At 39.3% G+C, this 27,257-nt stretch overlaps 2 protein-coding genes across 4 annotated transcripts; both read right to left on the bottom strand.

Moving 5' to 3' along the window:
- Positions 1 to 7,938: 7,938 nt before the first annotated feature.
- LOC121297442 (polyadenylate-binding protein-interacting protein 2-like) lies at positions 7,939 to 11,824 on the bottom strand. Its single transcript, XM_041223768.1, has 4 exons — positions 11,662 to 11,824; positions 10,027 to 10,173; positions 9,730 to 9,909; positions 7,939 to 9,439 (listed from the first exon to the last, which is right to left on the bottom strand). The coding sequence occupies exons 2-4, from the start codon at positions 10,162 to 10,164 to the stop codon at positions 9,383 to 9,385; spliced, it is 375 nt and encodes a 124-aa protein (XP_041079702.1). The 5' UTR covers positions 10,165 to 10,173; positions 11,662 to 11,824; the 3' UTR covers positions 7,939 to 9,382.
- A 2,549-nt stretch (positions 11,825 to 14,373) lies between these two features.
- Positions 14,374 to 26,255, bottom strand: LOC121297246 (matrin-3-like). 3 transcript variants are annotated; one of them, XM_041223429.1, is made up of 21 exons: positions 26,176 to 26,255; positions 23,810 to 24,626; positions 23,441 to 23,502; positions 23,037 to 23,075; positions 22,555 to 22,658; positions 21,940 to 21,989; positions 21,332 to 21,448; positions 20,619 to 20,744; positions 20,136 to 20,294; positions 19,806 to 19,930; positions 18,850 to 19,501; positions 18,509 to 18,629; positions 18,235 to 18,257; positions 17,640 to 17,762; positions 17,076 to 17,183; positions 16,786 to 16,917; positions 15,919 to 16,046; positions 15,472 to 15,790; positions 14,924 to 15,221; positions 14,596 to 14,725; positions 14,374 to 14,497 (listed from the first exon to the last, which is right to left on the bottom strand). In XM_041223429.1, the coding sequence occupies exons 2-21, from the start codon at positions 24,419 to 24,421 to the stop codon at positions 14,488 to 14,490; spliced, it is 3,438 nt and encodes a 1,145-aa protein (XP_041079363.1). In that variant the 5' UTR covers positions 24,422 to 24,626; positions 26,176 to 26,255; the 3' UTR covers positions 14,374 to 14,487. The 3 variants fall into 3 exon arrangements, with proteins under 3 accessions (XP_041079363.1, XP_041079361.1, XP_041079362.1); XM_041223427.1 differs by having other exon boundaries at positions 14,610 to 14,725; XM_041223428.1 differs by having other exon boundaries at positions 14,610 to 14,725; positions 22,555 to 22,655.
- Positions 26,256 to 27,257: the final 1,002 nt, after the last annotated feature.

The following is a 27,257-nucleotide window of genomic DNA, read 5'->3' as shown; positions in this document are numbered from 1 at the left end:
GGTTGTTTACCCAGATATTACCCAATGATGAATAATAATAATAATAATATAATAATAATAATAATAATAATAATAATAATAATTTCATATAATCTTTTTTTAATTAAAATATATGAGAAATATATTTGGTAAAGTAGCAACCTATAATATTAACCTATACCAAACTAAACACATATTTTCTAAATACATATAATGTTTTCTTCCTTGTAAGTTAAATATTGCGAGCATTTTTTTAATGAACAGTTTGTTAACTATAGGAGTTATGTTGCCCAGTTCCCTTGAAATTCAAATCATGCAAGTAAAAAATGTTCTTACGAACTGAAAAGCATGAGTTAGTATAAGACCCACAATACGCAATTTCATTACGTTAATTTAAAGACATTTTTATGAGACAGCCATACGATTCCCCATTAATTATTCCAATTCTTCCATTTCAGCACCCCTGTCTTCTTTTGAAAGACATAAAGGGCGGAGAGGCTATTAGAAATAGTTTGGAGAGGAACCTATAGTTTCTTTCTCTATGTGGCATAATAGTGAGAGTGGGGGAGAGTCATTTATAAATAATTACACAATGTTTGGAGTCTTGAGGCATGTATAATATATCAAAGCGATTAGTAGGTGAATTGTTCCATTGTAAACGTCTCCCCTCTATCTTTTCAGTTCTGCTCGCCTTGTCCGCTGTCCAAACTCGGCACCCCCGCGCTTTTGTGCCTCTCATTCTTTTCTGCTTGTTACAGTCCAATGGCATTATTCTTATTCAAATATACTCACAGCTTGAGGAAAAATGCAACGCTTCTGTCACATTTTGGGGATTTACACTGTGTATCGCGGTTTTATGTATTTATTTGGCCTATGCATCTATAGAAAGTGAAATATGAGGAATAACTATATGAAGTATTAAGTTAAGCCAATTAGACATTCCATTCGGATACAGGGCCTTCATCAGTGTTGTATGAGTTACACACTTTAACACACTGGTTAAGGAATAGGTAATATTTGCACTAACACAAATGCAAGTGTTATCACAATAAAGACGCTGAGGCTATAGCACGTTTCAAGCCAGGCAATATATCTCTTTGGGTTGCATGTGCTCCTCATTTGCCATTGCAATATCTTTGCAAAGCAGTCGTTTTATTGAACAACCTGCCATTTACATGACCTCTTACGTGTTTCCAAAGCGCGTTTTGCATTACTTAAGGCTGAATTAGTTAGAGTTCAATTAGGCATTTGTTTCTGACACGCCGGATAAGTGTTTAAATATTCCAAAGAAAGGCTTTTAAAAATACAGAGCGGATTTAGGCGAAGGAGAGGAAGATCGATTTTATTAGTACAGCACCGGCCTGTTACCAAAAAGATCAAAGCGCTGCCTCGTGGTTGCTGATTTTATAATTGGTTTGGACCTTAGAAACTCTTTGACAAGACATGCTTATTGGCCTTATAAAGTGATAAAGGTAACAGTTTCACAAGATTGCCGGAGTTGAGTTACAAGGGCTGTGGGTGGACCGGTGGAAATGCGTCTTGCGGTAGAAGTGTGTGTATGTTTAAGATTCCTTGGGGGGTGAGAACACAAGTGGATTGCTGCTCGCGTGGTCCTCACTTGAGAGGAGTTGCCAAGGAGATCCGTTGATAGGATTAGACACAAGTGCACGAGATGTGATTGCATTTCAATATAGAAACACGTGAGAAAAAGGAACAATCGACTTGCTCTGAGAAGGAACTAATCCTTGTTATACAACTTATGCAAAAAAAAAAAAGTTTTTTATATCCTATAGCTAAGTTCCATAGTAGCTAGTCTGATAAAGCCTTTTCTTTCGGTTTTTTTTTTTTTTTTTAATGTAGTATTGTGTATTGTGCCTATTCACTTTCTGTAGGCTATTTCATACGAATTTATGTTTTCATGTTTTCTGTGTCAGGTGCTTATAACGTTGGATGAATGGCTAAGAAATAATAATAATAATAATAATAATAATAATAATAATAATAATAATAATAATAATAATAATAATAATAATATCCCCAAAAATGTAATTTAATTTAAAATTCACTTTTGCCTTCGGCAAAGCAATTAATCCCAGGACATTAATGCGATTACCGGCCGCAAAACATCTTTGAGTCTGATCGGAGTTTTCAGATGTTAATCCCCAGAACAACCCCTTCGGTGTTGCAGAAGTGCTGCAGCCACAAGACTGGTTTTATTCTCTTTATTTGTTCTTAAAAAAGAAACACACCTTCAAACAGGGGGGAATAGGACCGTTATCCTTGAACGTTAATCAGTTCCTTACCTAGTGCTTCACTGTGTTCGAGTACAGCTCTCCACACTGAAAAAAGCAGAGCCCGGCCTCAAAGTGAGGGTATGAGAAAGAACGAGAAAATACAGCTTTCATGCTTACAACATACAACAGCTATGCAAAACAAGCATAGAATTACGTGTGTCTTGGGTATCCATTTATACACCTTCATTTGTGTTTGTCTATAAAAATAATTTAAAATGTAAAAAAAGCTTTTGTAGTTAAAAGTAGTATAAATAAAAAAAAATCGCATTGATGAGATATGTGCGCATTGGAGCTTAAAAGTAACAATGCTTTTTGTAATAGGACCTACATATGTGCAATAATAACACACCCGAAAACAGATAATTGCCAGGTTATATATCTATATCTATCTATCTATCTATCTATATCTATCTATCTATCTATCTATCTATCTATATATATATATATATATATATATATATTATATATATATATATATATATATATATATATAAGATCTTATTATGATTAAGTTTTATGACACAATTGAGATAGAGAGCAGTAGGGGGTGCATGTCCAGTGTGAGCCTGCTCGGTTAATCTTTCTGGGTGTTCTCTCAAAAATATCTCGATAAAAGGTATGCGCATCGATACGTTTCACTTAGCTAGTCTAAAAAGTGGTTGTTTAGAAAGCTTTAGAGGCACCTTAACATCTAAACAGGTGTTATGCCACTGTCTTCAGGAGAAGAGTCTCATTTGTATGGGGCACTGATTTCCCACATAGGAAAAGCAATGTCAGTTGCAAAGACAATAGGTGAAAATAAATTATCAAAGTCCAGGCTTGGAGACCTGGTGCTCACAATGGCTACCAAAACTAGAAATGATCTACTTAGATCCCTTGCCATTTTTTTGAGATATAAGTTACAGCATTTCTTTTTGGTCAATATCAAGGGCAGCTTATTCTCACCCCAAGCATTTCATGTCCAAGATGCCCCCTCTGGGAGTTAGCATAACCGGCTATTAAAATACTTGAGGGTTCTGAGATGGCATCGCTTATAGAAGAACAAATGAGCCATATGGTCTGGAGTGCAATAACTTGAATCAGTGGCAAACAATAGAGACATTGAGAAGGGGAAAGGAGTCAGAGCTTGACTCGACGAGGCTGCAAAAACTTCTTTCACTCTGATGAAGCTGTTGTCTGGAGAGGTGCATGTGGAGGGAGGGGGGCTGGGACATGATTGGACAAACAATCTGAATCTTTAAGAGGGCAGGGGAAGACCTCCTCCCCATATGTCTACTTACTTAGCATCTGAAAGGTAGGGTTTGTGGGGGGAGGAGGGAGAGAGGGTACTTGTTTTGGAGGAACAGAAATGCATTTTTCTAGGTTCTGTTTCCAAAGGGAAAGATTTCAGGATCAGGAAAAAAAGTGATATACATTCCAGATTCAGTCATAGGTCTAGATTGTCAAAGCTTCTTACTCCAGATCTTATTTATCACAGTAATTCTTTTGAAAGGGAAAATGCACCCCACTGATATTACCACATGTAGACATTTAGCGGTATGGAAGTAGTCTTTAGAATTATAATTGACCCCCCACCCTTTTGATAATAAAAATTGCAGTGTGCAAAAAGCTGAGAACCCTTAAAGCTTTGAATCACCGTTTTAGTAAAACCAGCGAAGCTGAGCATTGAGAGGGAGGTAAGTAAAATAATGCTCAATCCTTCAGGGCTACTTAAAACAGAATGGAATTCTGAATTCCATTCGTTTGACCTGCCATGTTGCTCTTCTCAGTGATCCAGTGCTTTGGGACGTCTGTCTCCTCTGAGGCTCATTCACTGTACACTTCTAAATTAATTCTGTGGTTGAAAATGGTCCGATTCTAAAATGAATCCATTTTTGTACGGCTATCCAGTAGAAAACCAATTATATTTCAGCAGTATAATTTTACTGAATAAAAATAGGCAGTTTGAGTCTTGGAACAGCTTTTAAATAAATCACACCACAACTTTGCCATTAAAAGGTCAATAATAAAGAAACTCTTCTTTCATTCTAAACTATAAAGCTGGCTATCTGGCTGTATTACTCCTATTTGATAGATTAATGCTTCATTGAAGATCTAATCATGGGGTCATTATAGCAATTAAAGAAAATAGCTATATAGAGCTTTATCTTAAGGTCCACAGGACACACAGTATCTGCTGTAACAGAGGCCAGGAAATAATAATCAACAATAATGTAAACAGCATTATAAATGTAAGCCAGAGAGCAGTGATTCAGGTTCTCAGGTTCAGGGGGCTAGCAGTCCAAGGAGAAATAGAAGGAAAGGGATCAATAGATCTTATTAATCAGAGGACAAACACTAATTGACATGCATGTCTGCCTCACTCTCCATTCTTAGGAATTGAACTACTGATCAGCATTCCATCCAGGATCAGCCCATTGGGGGCGTGGGCTATGAAGAACGTTCTAAAACATAGTGCAAAGGTACGTTCCTCTAGGAATTTCTCTGGACTTTTGTACAATTCGAGGAATACAACGGATATCTTAACCAACTTCCTAAATTAACGTAGGGGCAAAAGGGTTATAGAAATTGTAAGAACAACCCCTCACAGAAACTACAACACTTGAAGGAATGTGACAGTACAAAGCCAGGGTAGAGACAATGACAGGGCACTCACATTAGATATCCCTTGTAAAAGCAAGACCACCAGTAATGAAATGGCTCTGCAGCTGCATTTATATGAAGTCAAAAGCAGGACTACACCAGAGCTCACCAAATCTATCCAACAGCAGCCTGGCTTTGACAGCCAGTAACATGGCTAGAAACCTCCTGTAATCAGACATTTAGATGGTCAGGACTGAGGGGACATTCTGCTTATGACTGTGCAATGTGACTGCCACCAAAGCAGGTACCATAGCAACAGCAATTACAGGAATCACCAGGCAAGCGGCTCATGCAACACAAATCGTTGCCTTAATATTTATAATTTAGGTAATTGATGCAAAACAAGTAATCTATCTTTTGAATATTCCTGGTGATGAGTTATCTGAATGCATTAGGAAGTATAGACACACTAAGAAACTGGGTTAGGAGGGTTTATTATTATTATTATTTTTTTTTTTTAATGAATATGTGGAAGGAATAATGCAGATAGGCCAGAGCTTGACCTACACTGATGTTGTTTTATTTGGAGCATTTCTTTGATTGAAATGCCAAGGGATATTTGACACCCACAGAGTAGTTTAATCTTACCTGGAGCTGGGCACCTCCAGCAGCACAGTGCCTCAATGCCTCAACTTCCATGCTGGGGCACATGTTGAGCTCAAGCCAAGAGGGGCGTGTGCCCCCTACTGAGCCATCGAGAGCACTTCCTATCGCACAGCTGGGGTTCTTTGGAGGTCTGCCATCCAAATACTGACCAGGCCAAGCCCGGCTTAGCCTATGAGGTCTAATGAGGTCAGAATCCAAGGTGATATGGCTACAGGCTTCAACAACAAACAATGGAAGCCCGCAAATACAAAGAAACATGTTTTCACAACACTTCCCGTGTAAAGGGGTTGTCGTTAGCAAAATCCTTCTCTAAATCATACCTGTTGTGCTCTGCCATTCTCCGTGTAGGTCTCAAATGGGCACTTTCAACAATAACAACAAATGTTAAGAGTCAAAATGTATTTCATTTTAAAACATGCAGATGACACTAGGTCAAATAAATCTCAAGCTTTTCTTTCAGGCTGTCTTACACTTCCTTTGTCATTTCACCTGGCACCTTAAATTGCCCCACCCCTTTCAACACCTGTCTTCCTGTCAGTCATCTGAACCGCTAGAATGATTTGCAGCCAGTAACATTACTGAGCCCAAGGATGCTGCTAGCCTTATGCAGTACCATATATCATGCTTTCAAATGAGAACACATATGCATCCTTAAGCATGATTTCTATCAAAACTGCACACGAGACCAACACGGTTGAAAACGTATGGTGTAATTGATTGGGATACAGTATTTTAGTCAACAGTTTCTGTTACACAGTGAAAATGGGAAGTGTAAAGCCCACAGAGCAAAGCACCCAAGGCATGCATGTCCAAAACGTAGGTCTCATAATGAGGGGCTTCGCTGCTGGATTTCGCTATGTAGATGTAATTCAGTGGGGACGTCTGCATGTTTTGTTTTTTACCCAACCCCCCAGTATAAGGGTTAATAAGATGAGTCTCTGTTCCTCTCTCAAAATGTGATTCCCCAAGGACCTCCTCCCTGCCTGCTCCTCGGAAGAATTCCTTCAATACCGGGGCTGCCGTGGACATCTGCCCAGCTCATCAGCATGCAGACCTCAGTCTGGGGCTATCTGACCTGTGGAGGCAACAATGGAGAGGGAGTCTGATCCATTGCATTCTGCCATTGCTGCTTTATCACTGGAGTCAAAGGAACAAGCACCCTGATCCAGGCTTCAAAGTGCATGCTGTAGAAGCCCTTTTAGAGATGCTGCCCAACCACTGGCACTTTGCCATGAACACGAACCCAGGCGACTGGCTCATTGTATGCTTTGTTTTAAACGCACCTATTGTTTTAGTCCAACAGTGCCCACTGCTGGACAGAAATAAAACACCATTAATTCCACTTAACATTAAAAGTGTGAGTTTCAAATAAAGATATTAAATTCACAAATGAAGCACTCGGTAGAAAAATAAATAAATGAAACACACACATTCAAATTTCTTAAAGAAAACAGTTTCTGTTGCCAACAAATTGGGACAAATGTTTGCCATGACATGAGACGACAGGACTATAGTACCAAGATTAACAGTTGTGCAACATCATCTCCTAGTGGTTACACATTTGCAATTAATAACCTAAAAGTTTTTGCTGAAGTGTGCAACTGTTCACAGCAAAAATACAAATCCTTTCAGCACATTCCATCCTAACACAGAATCAAAAGTATTTGAAGATTGACGTAGAATACAAATTGACATGGCCAAACCTATTTGATACCCTAAGAGAAACACTTAAAGTTTGCAAATATGTCTGCAGTAAATCTTGTATAAAAATAAAGGTATATTGGATTTTGAATGCATGCTTTCTCAGTTTAAAAACAAAAGCTTTCAAGATCACACCAGTCCCTTTTTTTGGTTAAAGTAGATCAAAAGAAACAGTTGACATGCACTGCACATATAAACTGCTCAAAAATGTACTTTAATGCTGAATGTTATACTTCATAACTGTACGCGTATAAAAAATACTTACTTTCTATATCTAATAACTGCTGCACTATTGCACTGGAAAACGAGACCATACATTGTAGAAGATGATCTTCAACCCTTGGCATGAGACAAAGGCATACATCCATGAAAAAGGAGGGTGACTTGGTCAAACCCCTCCCTCCCTTGAGGTCCTCTACTACCAATTTGACCTAAAAAGGGAATGGATTTGAAAAAGGAATTGTAGATCTGGAACTGACCCCAGCCCTAGTATATAAAACACAGCTTGAGTGTATGTAATCACCCTGTAGCTGTAGCTTATGAACAGAGTGCAACACTTCTACAGGAAATCCAGACAAAGTGGAACAGGAGACAGCCTTGAAGTTACAGAGACACACACAAAAATACATTCCACGAATATTTATTTTTAAATATTTTTGAAAAAATATATGTATTTTTTTTTTACATTTTTTTTTTCTTTAATACTATTAACATTCAACATACTGTATGTGGCAGTATAAAACTACCAGGTTATGAAATAGTTTTTTTATATAGGATTTTTTTCCTTTTCTGTGCTGTAGACTTTGAATGTAGTGTTTTTGTGAAGGAAAAAAAAAAAAAAAAAAAAAAAAAAAAAAAAAAAAAAGTCAGAGGCACCATTCAACTTAAACAGAAAAAAAATTCACTTTCTACCTCATTGACGTATTATATCAAGAGATCTTTTCCTCTTTAGATTGACCTACCTGGTGAACGCTGCTTAAAGGACTATCCGATAACAATTCTTAAGCAGAGGGAATAGTTTGTAGAACCATCTCATTGTATTTAAAACAGCAGTCTTTCAGATAACACACCAGTTACAGGTAACAGTTGTCAAAATGGCAGTTTGGCAAAACACAGGACAAAAAAAAAAAAAGTAATTAAAAACTTAATACTTTGTTTATCAGTGCTGCTATTATTGCTGGTCGTTGTTTAAACCTCTCGTAAATATAGAGCTGCTTCAAAATAAAAGTAGATTCATTCTGCAGAAGTGCAAACAATGTAAAATCTCATTGCAGAAAAAAAAAAGGAGAGCCAGTACATACTACAGGTAGACCCCAATCTAACATTGTGTATGTAACTGAACTGATGTGTTACATAGCAATTTTATTTTTTCCCCCCTCCCACACGAGAAATAATCTCATAATAAAAAAAGCAATAAGCATTGGTTAAATCTATAGAACAGTAAACATGCACTATAATATTAATTAATTTGTTTTCTATGTAATATATGCATGGATTACCAAATTTAAATTGGATAATAGGTTTAAAAAAAAAAAACCCTCTAGCATTCTGGCACTTGATTTTTATATAAACAAAACTACAAAAAAAAAAGGGGAGAATGCTCCACCTACTGACCACAAAAGAATGCAGCATCTGTGTGACTTAACCCTCCCCCTACTGCGAGAAAAAAGAAATACATACAAAAATAAAAGGGCTGCAGGTTGGTTCTCTTTAGAGATGCCTTCATAAGCAATGCAAATCTGCATGTTGTACTCACTAATAAAAGTACATACATTTATCTGAACATCTATGAAATACTTATACAACACCAAAACATGCGTTGAAGAAGTGACATGTTTTACATTAAGGCAACACTATAAAGAGATTCATAGATTGCACAAGTAACCACAGTTATTGACTGGTGCCTCTTACTCACTGGTCTCATAATACCCAAAAATCAGACGTATCAGCTAACAAAAGCTTTTTTTTTTTTTTTTTTTTTTTTTTTTTTTTTAATAACAGTCTCAGCACTTTAAGCATGCAAGACTAACTGAAAACTTTGGCAATGCATTAAGTGTAACACAGTGACAAAGAGAAGCTTTCACAATGAATCATCTAATACTGGCTTCACAGTGTGGAGGTTGACCTACATCCACTAAGAGAGGCCTACTTTCTGATATTCAGTACTTGACCCCAGGAACAAACTCTTTCGCATTTGGATTTAAGTTACTGTGGACCTGAAAAGAGAAAAATAAATATACATCCAATTAGCATCAGACAGCAAGAAAAATACTGGCTTTTAAAAAAACGTCAGGCCAAGTAGTATTGGGCCTTTACTTCACTGTTACTTGCTCTGCAAAACTGGATACAAATACAGCTATAAATACTGTACAAGTACACCATAAAACCATCCAAGACGTTGGTCTCACGAGTGTCTGACCTTCGCACGGATGGGTTATATCTTTGATCATCACAGCCTAAACTATAGTATATGCACAAGGAGTTTATTAAGCTAAAGTGGACTGACCGCAAGGCTTTCCAACACACTGCAATCGCTGATGACCAGCCCGTTGAGTTGGCCCTGAAGCTGATTGATGGTCTGTGGCAGGTCCCTTGCTGGAATGAACCATTCATGTTGTTCTTCCTCTTCCAACATTTCCTGAAAGCATCGCTCAATAAATTCCTCCTCATACAGCTCCTCTTCAATCTGAAAAAAAGAAACACAGAGCGCTCGTCAGCCACCGCACCACATGCAAGCTGCATTCTGTATCCCGCAGAACCAGCTGTCCTCTCGAACCGCTACAACTTAATCACATGCGCATACCTGTCTGTTAAACTCCTCTTCATTCTCCATCCACATGTACTCAGCGAAAGGGTTGTCCTCATCGTGGGACTGTCCATTGACAATCAGGTCATCACTGATGATGCTGGGTGTGGTGCTGCTCCGGCTGGTGTCTTTCATTTTTGCCCTCTGAGATAAGAAAGTAAGTTTTTCAGCTGGACTGAAATACGAGGACTAAACAACTATCACATATATTTTAATATTTAGATGATTTACTGGGTGCGTTAAGTAACTGAGCCGCTAGGAGTGAGAATTTTTCCACTCACTCAGTTGACAGATTAAATCTGTTCTGTAGCACTCTGAGCTGCTCAGTTAGAGCAGGACTCAGCATGCCATTAAGTGGGTTCTTTCACTGAGCTATACTAAACAATTCTGGAGAACAGTATTTCAGATTGCACAGTATTTTTAGAACACACAATCTGACGATGTTTTATAGTTCATCGTTCATGGCAAATTGTACTGTATAGCTGATGGCTAAACTACACAAAACAGTTTGTCTCAAATGCACTCTACAGGCTCACTTCTGCTGGATTAGATCAATGTACAACAGAGTAAATCACTACTGTAATTACACTAAAATATCTCTATTCTTTTGCAATGCACATAACCATTGCTTAAAATGTTTCTATTTTCAGATCTGTCAGAAAGCAAACATCTGCATCCTTGCAGTACCCATCCTTTGTTCACACAGTATGCTCCAAACTCATACCCTTATTTACTGGGTTCTATTGTTGGTTCTAATGACATAACATCTGTAATTGTAAAATGCATTACTTTCTACTTGAAAGATGATATATATATATAACACTATATATATATACACACACAAAATACACTACTATAAAGAAAGCAGGAACTGCTTACATGAAGAAAATCCTTGGGATTCAAACACATTCATTTTTAAAGCGTGCAGTTTAATTCACCCAAGACAAACAGGAGGCCTTACACCACCAATGCACGGAGCAACACTGGTATGTAATTGTGCTACAGTCTAGGTGGTGCAAAAGGTTCTGGCATACATGCAGAATTCAGTTACACACTGGGTTATTGTTCTATGGCAATGGAGACACCACTCTTGCATGTAACACAGAACCTGGAATTGTACTACAGTACAGTTATATTATTACGGCTGCATTTTTATGCCGAAATATATTAGGCCTAGTAGTACAAAGGTACCTTTGTTAATGAAAAAATGCACACTACACAAATCATCTCCTGGCATCTACCTTAAACTGCGCCTGACATTGTCCGTTAATTTAACATTTTAAATAAAATTAACAAAGTAAAATTGAACACAACCAAATGCGGCTGGTGGGTGGAGACAGATTCCCGGATGTTTACAAGTCCAACAACACAAACATAATACGACATTAAACACACTTCTTAGGCCGAAATACAGCCACACACTATCACAGTTACTGAATACAGATCGTGGTCAACATAACAGTGCCGTCTAAGTAGGACATTTACAAACAAAAGTGAGTTTTCCTCTCGCCAAACCTCCTCCACGCTTTCGCCATGTCTGCCATCTTGATGATTCCTTGTCAAAGCAGCACAAAACGGATTTTAACCTGTCCACTGTCTAGAAAGAAAGAAGAGACAGAAAACGTGTCCTACCGAGACGCGTGTGTTGTGGATAGCTAATGCTGAGGTGTGGAAATGGCTGCAGACGCCCGAAACTCCCTGGCTGAACGATACTTTTTTTTCAGGTCTAATATGGCCGCTCCGAGTCCTTGGCTTCTTTCTTTTGGTAACACAGACACGTCTAGTACCGCCTTCCTCCTTATGAGCTCACACAACTATCATCACCTGTCATGTGCTGCCTATCGCTGCATATAGGGGGGTCCATTTACTTACAGACATCACAATAAACAATAAACGCTGTAAAAATACAAAGTCTTACATTCGCTACACATTAATATCCTTGTAAAAATAAACAGCATACATCATAGTCTATGTTAAAATTATACAGGGAATATATATATATAATCTCTCTGAAATGAATACAGGTGATTATTAGTTATCTTTAAAACATGTTCTCAATCACTCATTAGCACACTGCTTAATACAAACCCCTTTTTGATGAGCGCATTGTTTTCCAGTTTATCCCCCATCCCAAGTACAGCGAGTTAGTGTAAGACGCCACATACTCTGTAAAAACGTTATTCTATGATGATAAACTGTGTGTTTATTTGTGATGTCCAGTGGTGATTTGCTTCACAATAGAAAACAGGGTATGTACAGATCATTATAGACCTTGATCATTCAGTCATATTCACTTGTTTATAGTCTGTTTTTAACTTTATGACAACTAAACCTTTTCACAACCTTCAATAAACGGACTGGTGGATGAACATTATAAACGCATCATCAACGCAACATTCTTTTTCCATGCAAAGGGTCTTGGGAATGTTTAATGGTTTGTGCTTGTAACACCCATGCAAGTGGGTGTACGATATCTGAACAATAGACAAAGTTGAGTTTCACTAAAATTAACTCTCTAGCTATCCAAATCAGGCCCAGTCAAGAAATTAGTATATTCAATACCACTGTACTTTCATCAAATGGACTCATTACAGTTCATTACGTTTTGCACATATTCATTTATACAGTACAGTAAAACAATTTTCAGTTTGTCACAAGGGTTTAGTCTTTTAGCAACAAGCCTCTTTACACCCAAAGCTAATCTACAGAAACACAGCTCCAGTTAACTGTTCTGCTGTGTTGCACGCTGCTACAGTTTCACAGCCAGTCTGTTGTTATGGTCTAAAGCGTCAAATGAAAACAAGGAGGCCACAAAACCCAAACCAAAATGAAAGTCATTTTAATACTGAAGCATGTGTACCACAAATGCGTATCTTCAAACACGTGAACTACATTTACACTTCGTCAAACAATTACAGGGGAGGTCTGGTCTGGTACACCGTAAGTGTATGACTAAGGGGGGTATTTTCAATGCTTGGTACGAAGCTGTGGAACTAAAAAGGCAAATCATACTTACAGAAACAACATCACTTAAACTGAGCTTAACAGAGCATACAGTGAAGTTAACATACAAAAAGCTGAACCATTTTATCGTTCTGTAATCCAATCATATTTGAAAATCCCCCAAGTGTGTAAACTTTGCTTAAGTACATACTCAGAATAGTCAATCCTTAGTGTTTAAACATCAATTCAAGGATGTGAAAACTTATTCCATTTACAACCAAAATTAAATAAAAAAAAAAAAAAAAAAAAGTTATTTAACATTGAAACCATTAAGTCCAATTCCGAACTGTGCATTATTCTTAAATGACTATATGTAAAGGTCTGGAGCAACCAGTATTTTTAGTTTGTCGCAAACCCTGAAGTTCATTTTATTTATACAAGGTACAGTAAAACACAGTAAAACAGTTACTGCAGCAAAACCTTTTCTTGTGCAAGTTAAGGGTATTGGCGACAATGATACTGAATTTAAAAAGCTTTTGCAACATGTTTAGGTTCCAATTTGTCAGTTAATGAATTTAAATCAAAACATGCCTTCTTTGAAACAAAAAAAATCTCCCTCCCTCTCTCTCTGTGTGTAGGAAGTAGCTCCCCTCCTCCACATCTATGAATTCCAGGACAGTTTAAAACGTCTACAACAGGGGTGGGCAAGCGTGGCCCTTTCTCTCCTGGTCTTTGTTCCAACCTTGTTCTAAAATGTTTAATTGTGCCAATCAAAACTCCATCCAGACCCTGAAGTAGTTAATTATATCACCTGTTAAAGGTGGAGTAGAAAGGCCCTCCTAGGCCGTGTTTGGACACCCTAGCAGGACTTCAATGAATTATCAGCGGTTAATATGTAAAGCACTGGAGCAAGATGTCCACTGTCGCAACTCAAACCAAAAAAAAGAAGAAAAAAAAAAAGCCAAAGTTGAGATTCTAAAATTCGCAGACTTCATGAACATTGTTTATAAAAAAAGTTATAGTACCTAACATTTGTGTTTTTCACTTCTAGCCAATACTCTGAACTACATACAATGTTAAAAAAACAAACAAAAAAACACAACACCTGCAGAGAAACGGTATCTTATATGCTTAACACATTGAAGTGATCAGAAAACTCCCGTGGTCTGATTCTTTCATTTCCACGATTTGCAGTGCAGGGTTTGTAACTGCACCTCCTATTCATTCTCACTTGTTTGGCCGTAACTAGATGAGATCTCCAGGAACAGTAAAATACAACAACAAACAGTAAGTCAGTCAGTCACTACTGGATACTAAACAAGGAGGAACTATGTACAGGATGGTAAGTTTTCCTTTTACCAATACAGCATCTTTAATTCGGATGTGAATTCTTTTCACTGCATTTCATTTTTTTTTTTTTTTTTTTTTTTTAAAGACAGGCTGAACCCAAGGTCTGGTGGATTGAAACCCTTCTCCTTCAGCTTGACAATCTTTCTGCTGCTGTATTCTCTTTATTTAACATTCCCTGGAGGAAAAAAAAAGGAGAAATGACCATTTTATAGCAAAATTGTAAGCCATTGTACAAATTCCAAGTCATTCCTTTCAACACTATGGCTGCAATACCTGCAATATTTTACCTGCAGTTTCTGATAATGGGCCAGGCTGCTGCAGTGGGTAACTTTCGCTTCTTCTTCACTGGTGTAGAACAGGCTGCAGAGATCGCAATAGAAACCAGCCTTCACATGCTCCAAACCTGTAATATAGCACAACACGTGTGGGGTTTGCATGCTTACAGCATGTTTACAGTCAGCAAGCCATAAGAACTACAACATTAAGATTCTGGGTTTCCACGCCATGACCAATGAAGTTGCAGCCCTTGCTTGACACCATAGCTCACAAGCTGCATTACTGCAATGAACACTAAAAACTTCACCCCAGAATGTTCTCTTACCGACGGGATTATTAGGCTGGTATGGTCCCAGGGTGGTAGGTGTGGGCTCAGGCTTGATGCTGTCCACAGTCTTCTCATCAGTATTCGCAGAGTCACATGCACCTCCTTTATGAACAATCTCGGTCTCCATTTCATCCGTTACTGGCTGGGTCTCTTCTGTGCGCTCACTCTTATCCGCTTGTTTATGAAGGGCCTGGCTGCTCACTTTGTTAGCTGCAGAAGCCCCAGGTCGTAGACCCTCTGGAAGACCTGCTTCATCACTTACATCAACATCTGTTGTGAGTGGAATGTCATCATCCTGAAAAACACACATCTTCATATTAAGAACAGCTTTTTTTATAATCCATAAATGAAAGCATCCGCTGAAATCCGGTTGCTTTACAAAACAGCTGTTTCACATTGTTCTGAATATGCAAAAGTGTTTGCTTACCATTTCTCACAAGACTATAGTAATGTCACTATAAAATAAATCAGAAGATGACGACTGCAAAGACGCTCACGGCTGCCATCAGTCATTCCCCTAGACAGGCATCCTGGCTGCTGCTTACCCCTTCACCGAGGCTGGGCTCCCCAGCTGTCTCTCTTTCTTGTTGGCTGCCTGCAGCCTCCTTATCCAACAGCACCTTGTCCTTGGTTTTTTTCTGCTCCCCCTCCCTGGTCTTCACCGGACACTCTCCTTGCTCCCCTGTCTCCTGGCTGCGTCCCCTTTTCTGCGGGGGCCCCTCCTTGTCCTCCGCCTCCTCCCTTTCTTTGGTTCTGGACTTCGAGCTCCTGGATGTCTCATCCTCTTTCTTGCTCCTCTCTGGCCGCTCCCTCTTGGATCTTTTAGGAGGTTCTGGGGAAGGGGAAATGGAAGGAGGTCTCCTCCTGCAAAAATTTCAAAACACCAGGGTAAAAAAAAAAAAATTTATACATTTGACAGCTGCAGAATTTACAGGACATTACAAACATACAGAATGTATTTATCCTCATAATAAAACCGTACCAGTACCTACCCTTTCAGGAGTTTGTCCTTCCTGGACAGGTAAACTGACAACATTTTGCCGTTTAACGTTGGAGGGTTCTTCTTGTACTCCCGGCACATTTCCAAGGCAGAGCGAGAGGTTTCCATTTCAATAAAAGCCTGAAAGAGATATCCATATTACTAGGATTCAGATCATGCCAAGATTTACTGTGCCAAACCAAGGCACCTAAATTAATTATACTTTAACAGTGATGCAAGTTCCATCTGTGGCAGTAATGGAATTGCATAGCTTGAATTCCACAGAAGCAGTAAACCTGCACAGTTTACTGTGCATTTACATGGTTTGGGCTGGATCTGTGCTACTGCTGCTTAATGAACCGAGATGACCTTCAGTGTTCTATAATTGGGACTTCTGATTTTCAGTTTTAACCAATAAAACACCCACCCGATAGAAAATAATAATGAAATCTGTGTATATCCGACAAATATCGGAAAAACACTGGAAATGGTGACTCAATTCAAGTTGACTTGACCTCTTTCCCTACAAAAAACACACAAAAACCCCAGAAGAATATGCCAGTGACCATTAGGATTTCATTGTGGAAGGCAGCTAAGGAAAGAAGGTACAACTGAAGTCTGCAAGTATTGTCGAGTTATGATACATACTGTGACGAAAAGTAAAACGTATATATTACAGTATATAAAAAGCGAAAGCCCAGAAAAAAAAACATTTATATATAACTTGAAAATAGCTCAAAATAAACACTGAAAAATTAAATTAATAAAAACAGAAGCCCTACGTATAATCTTTGACAAAGCACATGTACACGTGCATAAACATAATCAAGCAACATTACACCTGCTACACTGATGTATTTCAGAACAAGCTTTTCAGTACCTCATTGCGGACCCAGATCAAAACATAGCACTTCACTTTCCCAAACCGTCTGGCAAGCTTTAAGAGAGAGTGGATTGTAAAGTACGAGGAAGGCAGTTGATGGAAGTAGACAACTCGTCCGCCATGAAAATTCTGAAACAAATGTTGTAAGAGATTTAAGACTATAATCTGCTACAAGTTGAACGCCAATTCTTAATATAACCTTTTAAACGTGTCTTCTTTATTCCTTCCTACATCAGAATAGAGAGATATGTGGTTCCTTACATCAGTGTATATTAGAACAAACTTACCTTTAACAGACTGATTTTAACACTGGCTCTGTAAAGCATAGCTGGCTTGATTTTGTAGAAATCCACCATTTGTCTTGCTTCCTCAATTGTTGACATTTCTAAAACTGCCTATCATTGGGGGGAAAAATAAAAAAAAAATTATCCATGGTTACAGAACGTGACTTTTAGTATTGCGAGTGTGTGTGTTTTCACCCCAATTCAGAAAGTTCTGTCGACACCAACTGCCCACAACAGCTCATGAGAAGTAAATGTCAGTGCTCATCCCGATCCCAATGCCACTGGTCCTAAGAACTGGACAGCGGACAATGCTGAGCTCCTGGCCCCTGGAGGACAAAAGACAGCCCTGCAGATGTGCACTCAAGCTGGCTAGTAAGGGCCGCTGCGGTCCCTGCCTCTCCAGTAGGACTGCCACGGCCAATGAGGCATTCCTTGAGGAAGGGGATCGGCATTTGAAAATGGGGCTGGTGCGATGGTGGCAGACCAACAAAGCCATACTGCAATGGGAATTTTTTCCACTAAATTCTCTTGGCCTTCCAGGGTTTGTACGTTCATGCAAATACGTACCTCATTCCTTTGTTCCAATATTTTGTAGAACACCACTTTCCCAAATGGTTCAGCCAGGCGGAGAATTTCCTTGACCAAATTGTAACCTCTCTTAGAGAAACTAACATTGACCATCTTCCCCTGCTGTGAAACAAAAAACAACATTTCTTCTAAATTGAACTACAAATGTCTTATTTTTGTACCATGCACAAGTCTGTATTTTGTGTATGAGCTTGACGCGTTTTGTTTATAGATGTTAATTATATGTTGCAACGACTTTAATTTATCAGAAAAAAAAAAAACAATTTTACATTGCTATACCTTTATTATAAAGTAACGTCTCTGATTGACCAAAGAGGTAATGGGATTCATTGTGTACTAACAGGGTGTTTTTTTTCAAAGAACAGGTTGCTCTTTATCTGGAGTATAATGGCTTAATATTAAAGTTAGGATTTTTGAATACTGAAATGCATTACCTTGAACAGAGGCAACCAACCCTTACCAAGACATACCTACTGATCTGTTATATCTAGACCTTTTCAATATAAACAGTTTTTCATGGCTGGGTTAAGCATACAAATACATTCTTGTTTTTCTCTGTGGTATTTCAACCAACCTCTTTCTCTTTCTGCGCACTGCCTGCAACAGAAACAAAAGCATGATTACTAACTGAGACACACACTCTGTGTTCTACCTCAGTGACATAGGGAAGCTTAATGACTGTGGTTTTGGTAATGATTGAATTACACATGGAATGCATGCCATTCACATAATAAAGGACAATTGACATTTTTGGTAATAGATATTTTGGTACAGCAGCTAAAATGGTTAGTTTACTGTGACCCAAGGGCTTTCTTTACCACATTAGCCTCTTAATGAGGCATGCTTACTGGAAGACGAAGCAGCCAATTCCGAATCCAGCCTTGTCATTTCTGCTTCCTCCTCGTCTCCCACCTCATCTAAAGTAACCAAATCCTCCAAGTTATCAGGGAACTCTGGGATTCCTTCCTCCTGCAAGACAAAATATGAGCAACAGTCAAGAGGGCTTCCAAAACATTTTTAAAGAGTAGTTATGCATGGTAACAAAAACACATCCCTGTCCCAACATCCTTCAGATTCTTTAAATGATTTTGTTACAGCAAAAGCCATGCCTTACAGTATAACCCCTGACTGTTACAAAACACACATTCACCAGAGGGTTTCTGACGCCTGGATGAACGGTGGTTCTTACCTCCTCATGAAAACTGTCCGCCACTGCCTTCTCGTCTGCTGGCTGACTGTCTTCCTCCCCTAGGGCCTCGGATCTCTCCAGAGATTTATCTGCCGTTTCCAATCCCTGAGTCTCCAAACTCTCTGGGGCTTTAGCTGCCGGTTCTATTCCTTGGGTTCCTGGACCTTCTGGAGTTTTTTCTGCCGTTTCCTCCTCCTGAGTTTCTAAACTTTCAAGGGAATTTTCAGCCTGCTGCTCCACTTGGGTTTCTAAATTTTCCAGGCATTCCTTTTCTGTTTGCTCCCCTTGGGTTGCTGAAGTTTCCAAGGACGCCTCCACTTGCTCTTCTTCTTTGGTCTCTGAACTCTCCAGCGATTGTTCCTTTGTTTCCGCCCCTTGGGTTTCAGTACAGTCCAGAAATGGGTCAGGCTCCTCTGGATCTTCCTCTTCCCCAAGCTCCACCCCCTCCTCGGCATTGCTCTCCAAATCCATCACCTCTGATCCCTGGTCTCCAGGCTCCTCCTGTTCCTCCTTCCCCGAGGACCCCCCCTCCTCTTTGGCTGTGGAAGCTCTCTCCCTGGATCTGGACCGCTTGCTTCTTCCGGATGTTTCATTCACCCGCCTGCTGCTGCTGCTATCCTTGCCTCTATGGGAAGCGTTGCCAGGTTTCACCCTATCATACAGAATCAGAAAAATACCCTGGTCAGGATATATGTAGACCAACTGTTTCAGTAGTGTAGTCTTCTTCCTCTACTGTCCTCAGAAGCGCGTTAGGAACAGAACACATTTCTGTTATTTCTAACTATGTGCATGCTGGGGACAAACTACTACTCTGAGTTTTTTTTTTTTTTTTTATATATATATATATATATATATATATATATATATATATATATATATATATATATATATATATATATATATATACGGTACAGCTATTGTTGAATATGCAATTGCAGTATGAATTATTTCCTTACTTCAGACTCCTGTACTTCTTGCAAGTGATTATCTTGATTTTTCTGCCATTCAATTTTGGAGGATGTATTGTATAATACTTCACCATCATCTCTGCATCCCTAGGGTTTACCATTTCCACAAATGCCTAGGAAAAAACAAAAGGAAAACAAACAGATTCACATCCCTTGTTGCACAGCACTGTGCATTAATCCACTATCACCAAGCCTCTTTAAATGCATGAACTAGATTTACAATGGTTTCTTTTGTAACAAAACAGTTACACGTATACTTTGGAATAACTTAGCATGCAAACTTCATTCAAACAGTTCCTAAAAAATACTATTTCCTACCTCATGCTTTAAAATGAGAGAGTTCCACACAGGACCAAACCGCTTAGCCAATTCGATCAACTCGGAGTCTTTAAAGTCTGAAGGAGGCAAGTGACAGATATAGACCACTGCATAGCCAGAGTCCTGGCTCTGTACTGGAGCTCGTACCCGTCCAGGTGTCTGAAAGAGGGGGAAATCTATGAAAACCCTACTAAACAAAAACAAACAGCCACTCAGAAGAAACATGTAAACCACTGGTAATTATATTCATTAATAACTACATAACAAGAAGCAAGCTACACATATTAGCTTATTGGATTTCCAGTAACTGGTTGCAAATAAAAAAAAAAAAACTTTACTTCTAGATTTAGACAAACAGAATCTTCTGTTTCACTCAGAAAAAAATCATCATATATCTTTGCACACATACAAAAGCACAGTAAATCAGGTACACTGTTTCTGTAAAAGTAAAAAAAAAAACAAAAAAAAACAACAATGTAATACCTGAATCGTGTTAATTGCAGTAGACAAATACATTTGTATTGCGTGACCACGGACCATGGGGGTTGTACGCTGGTAGTATTTCACCATAGAAGCTGCTTCTTCATGTGTCAGCATTTCCAGGAAGGTCTGAAGGATATATTATACCATTATGTTTAGTCCCAGGCTATTTTAAATCATGTTGAAAGTATTTCTTAATGATCATGTCATTTACACACATCACACTGCAAGCTGTTAGCAGTAGTTCTTTCAGGAGAGCAGCACAGCAACAATTCAATTTCCTTTTTAAAAATCAATTCCCAATTCCCTTGTAATCAATTCCAACACATCACACCTGAAGTCACTTTTAGTCAGTTACACAGGCTTCAAATGAAAGCAGTTGAACAGTCAAAATTATTACATCTCTAAAATATCAATTCATTCGAAGGAATTGGACTGGTTTCCTGCCTTAAACTGTGGTGATCAAACATACCTTCAATTAGGTGCCTCAGCCACAACCTCTGGTGTGTGACGAGCAAGTGATCAAAATTCAGAGGCTGAGCAGTGCAAATTTATTTGCAGTGACCCTGCAGCACAGCAATTTCAGGTGACTTGCAAATTCCATAAAGGTCTGATTTTACAGGCGAGAGCGACTAAGGCATAAACAAAGCCTATTTTCATGACCGTTTAGATCAGCCTCCTTGTAAACGCTGAATATTGAATACAGCATTGCTTACCTTGTTCACTACCACCAGGTGATTAACTACAGTTCCAAAAGGCTCTGCCAGATCCAGCAAATCCTTCAGGTAACACGTGCCATTCAGATACTTTGCAACCACTACTTTTCTTCCTTCCTGTTAGTGGAAGATTCATTACTTTATGCACGTAGTACAAAAACACAAACTGCATGTAGCCTCTTTATCCCAGCTGGAATAGGAGTTAAACTAGCATGTTAAATATTCACTGGGCAACACCATGATTACATCTACAGTTTTCTGTAAACGCTGCAAGACAGTCATCTCTTCGGTCCTGAGACCAGGTTTGTTAAAAGAAAACTAAATTTGGTCGTGGAACGCATTATTTGCTTTACATGTCATGAGACATACAAAATATATGACCAGTATCTGGGATCCCGAAATAGTGCGGGCAATTTCAAATGAAAAATGTAAGTATACTGAACAAAGGTTTCAAGGAAGTTAAGGGGGAAATCTAAGGGCTCCCTATCCCCAAAACCACTAGTAAATGAAAAGCAATCAAAGTCAAGGTCAAGCAAACCACCTTAAAATATGCCCTGATGGCAATCTCAGTTCCCTTCATATTTCAGCTGATAACGAGTCACACTTACTTGTGCTTTCATGGCATACCGCCTCTTATCTTGGCTTGAAATCCCTCCACCTTAAAAACAGAATGGAGTTTATAAAAAACACTATTTTACATTTGCATGCATCCCGTGCAAATGTTTAGCATTTAAATAGACGAATACACGAGGCTCCATAGTGGCGCATCTGGTAAAGGAACTCCGTGTGCACCAGAGACACCTGTAGACTGGCCAGGCGCTTGCAGAGCTACATGGTCCCCCGAAGCTGTAGCTCTGAGGTAGCTGCATGGTAGGGCTGCAGAGTGGAAAGAAATGGACGGCTGACGGCCCTCGTCTCTCCCGAGTCAGCGCAGAGGTTGCAGCGGGTGGCCAGGCTTACGAATTGGGCATTTCAAATTGGGAAGAAAATGGGGCAAAATAAAATTTGCAATTCCAAATTAAAAAGCAAATAAATAAATAAAACAGACGAATATGCTACGACTCGGTGAAATCAAAATCAGCATAATTAACGAGCAAACAATCAAGTCGGTAGCTATGCTTTAATGTTGCTTACTTCAATACTGATTGACCATTGTCTTAAAACAACAGTCAGGTTTATTTCCAAAACAAAATGCACTGGGTTTGCAATAAATTAACTATTACCCTTGCTCCAGTCAGAGCTTACTCCTCTCCTCTGATGCCCAACTGGACCGGTATCAATGAACCCATCTTCTCCATTGGCTTCCACCTCAAGAGGATCCTGCCTACTGGAAAGAACAAGCAGTGTATCCCTATTATAAAAAAAATATGCAATCTGAGGAACTGTGTTTCTCATGATGTAGCAAATGCAAATCTCCTAGGTTATTATACTGGCACAACCTGTTTCATACCATTACTATAGACCACAGACAGGGCCAGCAGAGCTGAACAGCCAGTGCACCATGGGATTTCTTTGGAATAAGGAACTGCTAAAAAAAGAGTTGGCAACTAGGATTCTATAGGCACAGGCCTTGCAGGTGAATTCCGATGCTGAGAAACTTTTGGAATGATTGCAACTCACTAAAAAGGAAAGGGGAAGGTGCAAACATAAAATAAAAAGGCGACATAACTAATATTCTTGCTTTCAAACATGACAAGCTACTCACTCTCTGCTCTGCATACTCTTGGGAATCCATTCTGGATACCTGCAAATCAAAGTAAACAGTTAAAGAAATGCAGCAAATGTATTTCTTAAAAAAAAAAAAAAAAAAAAAAAAAACAAACCTTGAGATATTTCACACACACCATCAAAGTCACACTAATAAATACCAGGAAGGCATACATATAAACTTGCCTGTACAGGGCACTGGCCACTGGTCACTACTCAGTGAATGCTGATATGCAGGATAGAAAGGGTTAAGCTTGGTTTTGAATATGTGGAGATGCCACTAGGAAGCAGAATGCATCAAGCCATCACAAGGCTTTTTTTCAATCCCATTTCAATGAACTGTACTAACCACTTAGCAAATGAATTTGGCACAAACACAATATACAAATAAATCATTCTTACTGATCCAGGAGGAGCTGCCGACTATGTGCATGCAGTGACCCATCGATATGACGATTCCAGGACTGCAAAGAAAAGGAAACGCTGCATGTAAAACACAAAAGTTTCAAACACAGCTGGGGAGCAGACCCAGGGCGATGGAACGACAATATAGGAAGCACTGGCCTACGTTTCTTCTGCTAGCTTACATAAAATACCAACTTGAAGCAGAGGCTCTAAAACCATACCATATAGATAGGATTGGTTACTCCAATGCCTAGTTTATATATATATATATATATATATATATATATATATATATATATATCTAATATATATATACACACACACACACGTTAAAAAAAAAAAAACTAAAACTGTTCATTCACTTGCCTTACTAGCATGCACATAAAAGTCGCAAAGGGTGCACACATGTGGAAAGGTCTTGGGCAGAATTCCATGGTAATCCTCAATCTTGCTGATAGAGGGAGACCCTGTCCTCCTTTCCATAAATGACCTTTCAGGCACAGGACCCCTCCTGTTGTATTCTGACTCATAGTGACCACGGGATGGTTCAGGATACCGGTCACTGCTGCCTCCCTTCCCCTCATCGTAGTCAAGCCGCTCGTAGCTGCGAGAGGGACCCTTTCTTAGCTGGCCGTATTTCCTGACGCCGGAAGGTTTACTTGGGGCTCTATGCGGTTGTTCTCGCGAGGACGAGCGATCATTCCTAGAGCGCTTTGATGCGGTGCCCCCTTCCTCGGCTCTCTGCGCCTTCAGCTGCATGATAATCTTCGGCAGCGTCTCCACGGTGAGCTGATCCTCGGGGATGTGCGTCAGCGAATCCAAGTCTTCTGGAGAGAGGCCAAGGGTGGTGAAAAGGTTCATGGCCTTGTCTACGTTTTTGCCGCTTTGGGAGCCACAGGCATCCTGGCCTTGCATACTATTGTCTGAACTTGTTCCAAGATCAAAGCTGTCCACCCTGCTGCTGCTCTGGTCCGTCATAGCAGGGCTGCCAGAGGATCAAAGACCGTGCAGTGGCAAGGACACAGGATCCTGCTGGAAATCCCTCCACAGACCAGCTTTTTAATACAGAAATCCGTATTATCCCCCCAGCGACAAAGACACTCTAGCTGGACGTGATGAAGAGTTCAATGGAGAATGAACGCAGCGATGGCCGTTTCCTCTTCTGAGATTCTACCAAAGTGCTCTGTAAAAATACAATTGGCACAGATTATAAACATCACACAACATGTTTTATTTGGCCAAGTAAAGTCAGCATGGACTTACTTTAATATTTTTCAAATAGTCGTAATTGTGTTGGATCACAATAAGCAGCAGATGCTTATACTGTAGAATGATACAAACCGTTACATAACAGGTGTTCTTTTATGCAACCAGGAATGGAAAGAAAAATGTCTGATAATTACTGGTTAGGAGTCTTAAGTTTGAATGCAATCTCAGTGCCCAGGAGGTGGGTGTAGCTAAATACAGCTTGTGCAAAGTTCAGGACAGAGAAAGAAAGAGCCCACGAAGAGCATTTGAATCTCTCCAAACCATGCTCACTGACTAATAGTTGAGTATTGCAAAAGTTTTCTGCTTATTTATTTATTTTAAAACTATCTTTCTAACAGTGGAATTGCGTTAGTTTGAATGCAGCGCAGTTAAAAGTAGGCTTTAACGTTTGCGTCACACACCCGTTTTCTACTGAGCCTGATTATTCAAACTTTATAATGTTAACAGCCACACAGCTCGAATGCGCAGGGCCTTACAAACCTGTCACCTCACATTCCACTAATCTTTAGTGTTCGTTGTGCAGAAAGCGGCACAGGAAAAATGAATATATTAAGTTTAAGCCCGCCTCAAAAAAAAAAAGGGGGATAAAGTGTCATTTAATAAACTAAGCGAGGAGAGAAAGTGCAAGAGTAGTTTAACCCGTTCAGTCTTATCTTATTAGTGACTTTTAAGGACTGATTTCTTTTAAGTCCTATTTACCAAATGTAGAAATATATATTTTGTCCTGTTGTCACATACACTCAATAAAGAGGATTAAATATTTAATTATACAACTTTATTATTATATAACGCTTATTATATAAGCGTTAAACATGAAAAGGAATTTGGTTTTGTTTGTTGTTTTTTAATTCAGTTTTGCTTTATTCTGATTCATTTCCCAGTGTGTTTATCGACATAGCTTAATCACTGGGACGGGGCAGGTTGACAAGAAGTTTAATCGCAGGTAAGGCATCGACAAAAACGTGTCTTCCAGGATGAAAATTAAAACAGTCGGTAGACTAAGGTCGTGTGGGGCTTTAGCTTGGTTTCATGAGCAATGCAATCAACTACTTCAATTTGTAACCAATCCTCGCTTCTCGTAACAAAAACAGTGCGCACCTGCACACTATAACCTGGGCAGGAGAGTCGGCCTGCAGAGCCTATCTTCCAACGCCGTGGAGGGCCGTAACTTAACATGGCATGAATAGATTTTAGAACACAAAAAAGACAAGCTGCAAACATTCCAGAATCCGTCTTCTTAATAAATATTGCACCGCTTACAAAACGCTGAAAAAAGACGAGAGCAAAACCGATGCAGTCCGCAAGAAAACAAAACACATTCAAATACAGCAAGCGAAACATAGCAGGATGCAAGATCCCGTTTCTTGAACCTGACCGATTTGAGAGTATTCAAAAGAACAATTCAAGCTACAACAATGTTGTACATAATAACAATAAGATCATTTTTAAATCTATTGCCGTACCACGCGTTTTGTTTAATATTTTCTTTGGTAGCGACCGCGACACTCCTTCCTGCGGATCCAGGCGTCCTCCTAGACCACAATCCACTTCGGCAACTTCCGCAGCAGTGTTCATTAAAATAAAAATTAAAAACCAGTGCCAGTCCCGAAGGTGTTGTTAGTGGCATAGTAGATTATAGCTTGTGTTGGACTTTTAATTGGAAAATGACTCAACACAACGGAAACGGTTATATTTGTGACCATTTTACTTGCTGCTTAATGAGTTCAACGTTGTTTTCTGCATGATACCTCATTGTTGCTGTTAAAATATTACTTGCAATTTCGCTGGGACCATACACACACACACACACACCTGCCCATAGCGGTAACACAGCATAATAACCCTACAAAAGCCAGAGGTGTCAAAGTAATGTCATGGCAATACTTCAATATTGATATACACTCATTATGAGTGGTGGGGCTGCAATCTTACCCCCCCCCCCCCACACACACACACAAATGTAGCGATCGTCTGTGTGCACATAATTAGCGATTGCTTTGCAAAAACACTCAATCCTATGTGTACATACACTGGTACCTCCCAGCCAGTCCAGAATGAGAATAGGTATACACCCAACCTATACTCTCTGTGGGAATGAATTCTCATTACAATGCACTCCAGCCATACCACATGCACATAGATTACAATAACTTCTACAAAAATAATCCAGCATGCTCAATGGCACAGTAGAAGTGTTCTGGGTGGTGAATGGTTCACCACAGTGGTCCATTCACACAATGTAAACTGCATCTGGTCCATACTTCTAGGTAGTGATTAATTCAGCAGTATCTTCTGGCTCATGCCATGTTACTGTCTGAAAGCATGTCACCCTCCAGCTGACATGACCCAGGAAGTGCAAGGCACTTTGAAAGCATGGCTTGCAAATAGATTTATTTAACCTAATGAAGCAGGGATGGAAACAAGACTCCTGTTGCATAGCAGTTTGATAGTTTCCTGGTTCTACAATGAGTTTAGTAAGACACATCTGAGCTTGTTACCTATACACTGTGGCTAATCAAGCTTGCAGCAAAAACTGGAATATATG

Source organism: Polyodon spathula, chromosome 22 (genome assembly GCF_017654505.1).
Source record: "Polyodon spathula isolate WHYD16114869_AA chromosome 22, ASM1765450v1, whole genome shotgun sequence".
In the NCBI taxonomy this organism is placed as follows: domain Eukaryota; kingdom Metazoa; phylum Chordata; class Actinopteri; order Acipenseriformes; family Polyodontidae; genus Polyodon; species Polyodon spathula.
Note: the sequence above shows the minus strand (reverse complement) of the source record. Positions and strands in the feature narration are given on the sequence as shown.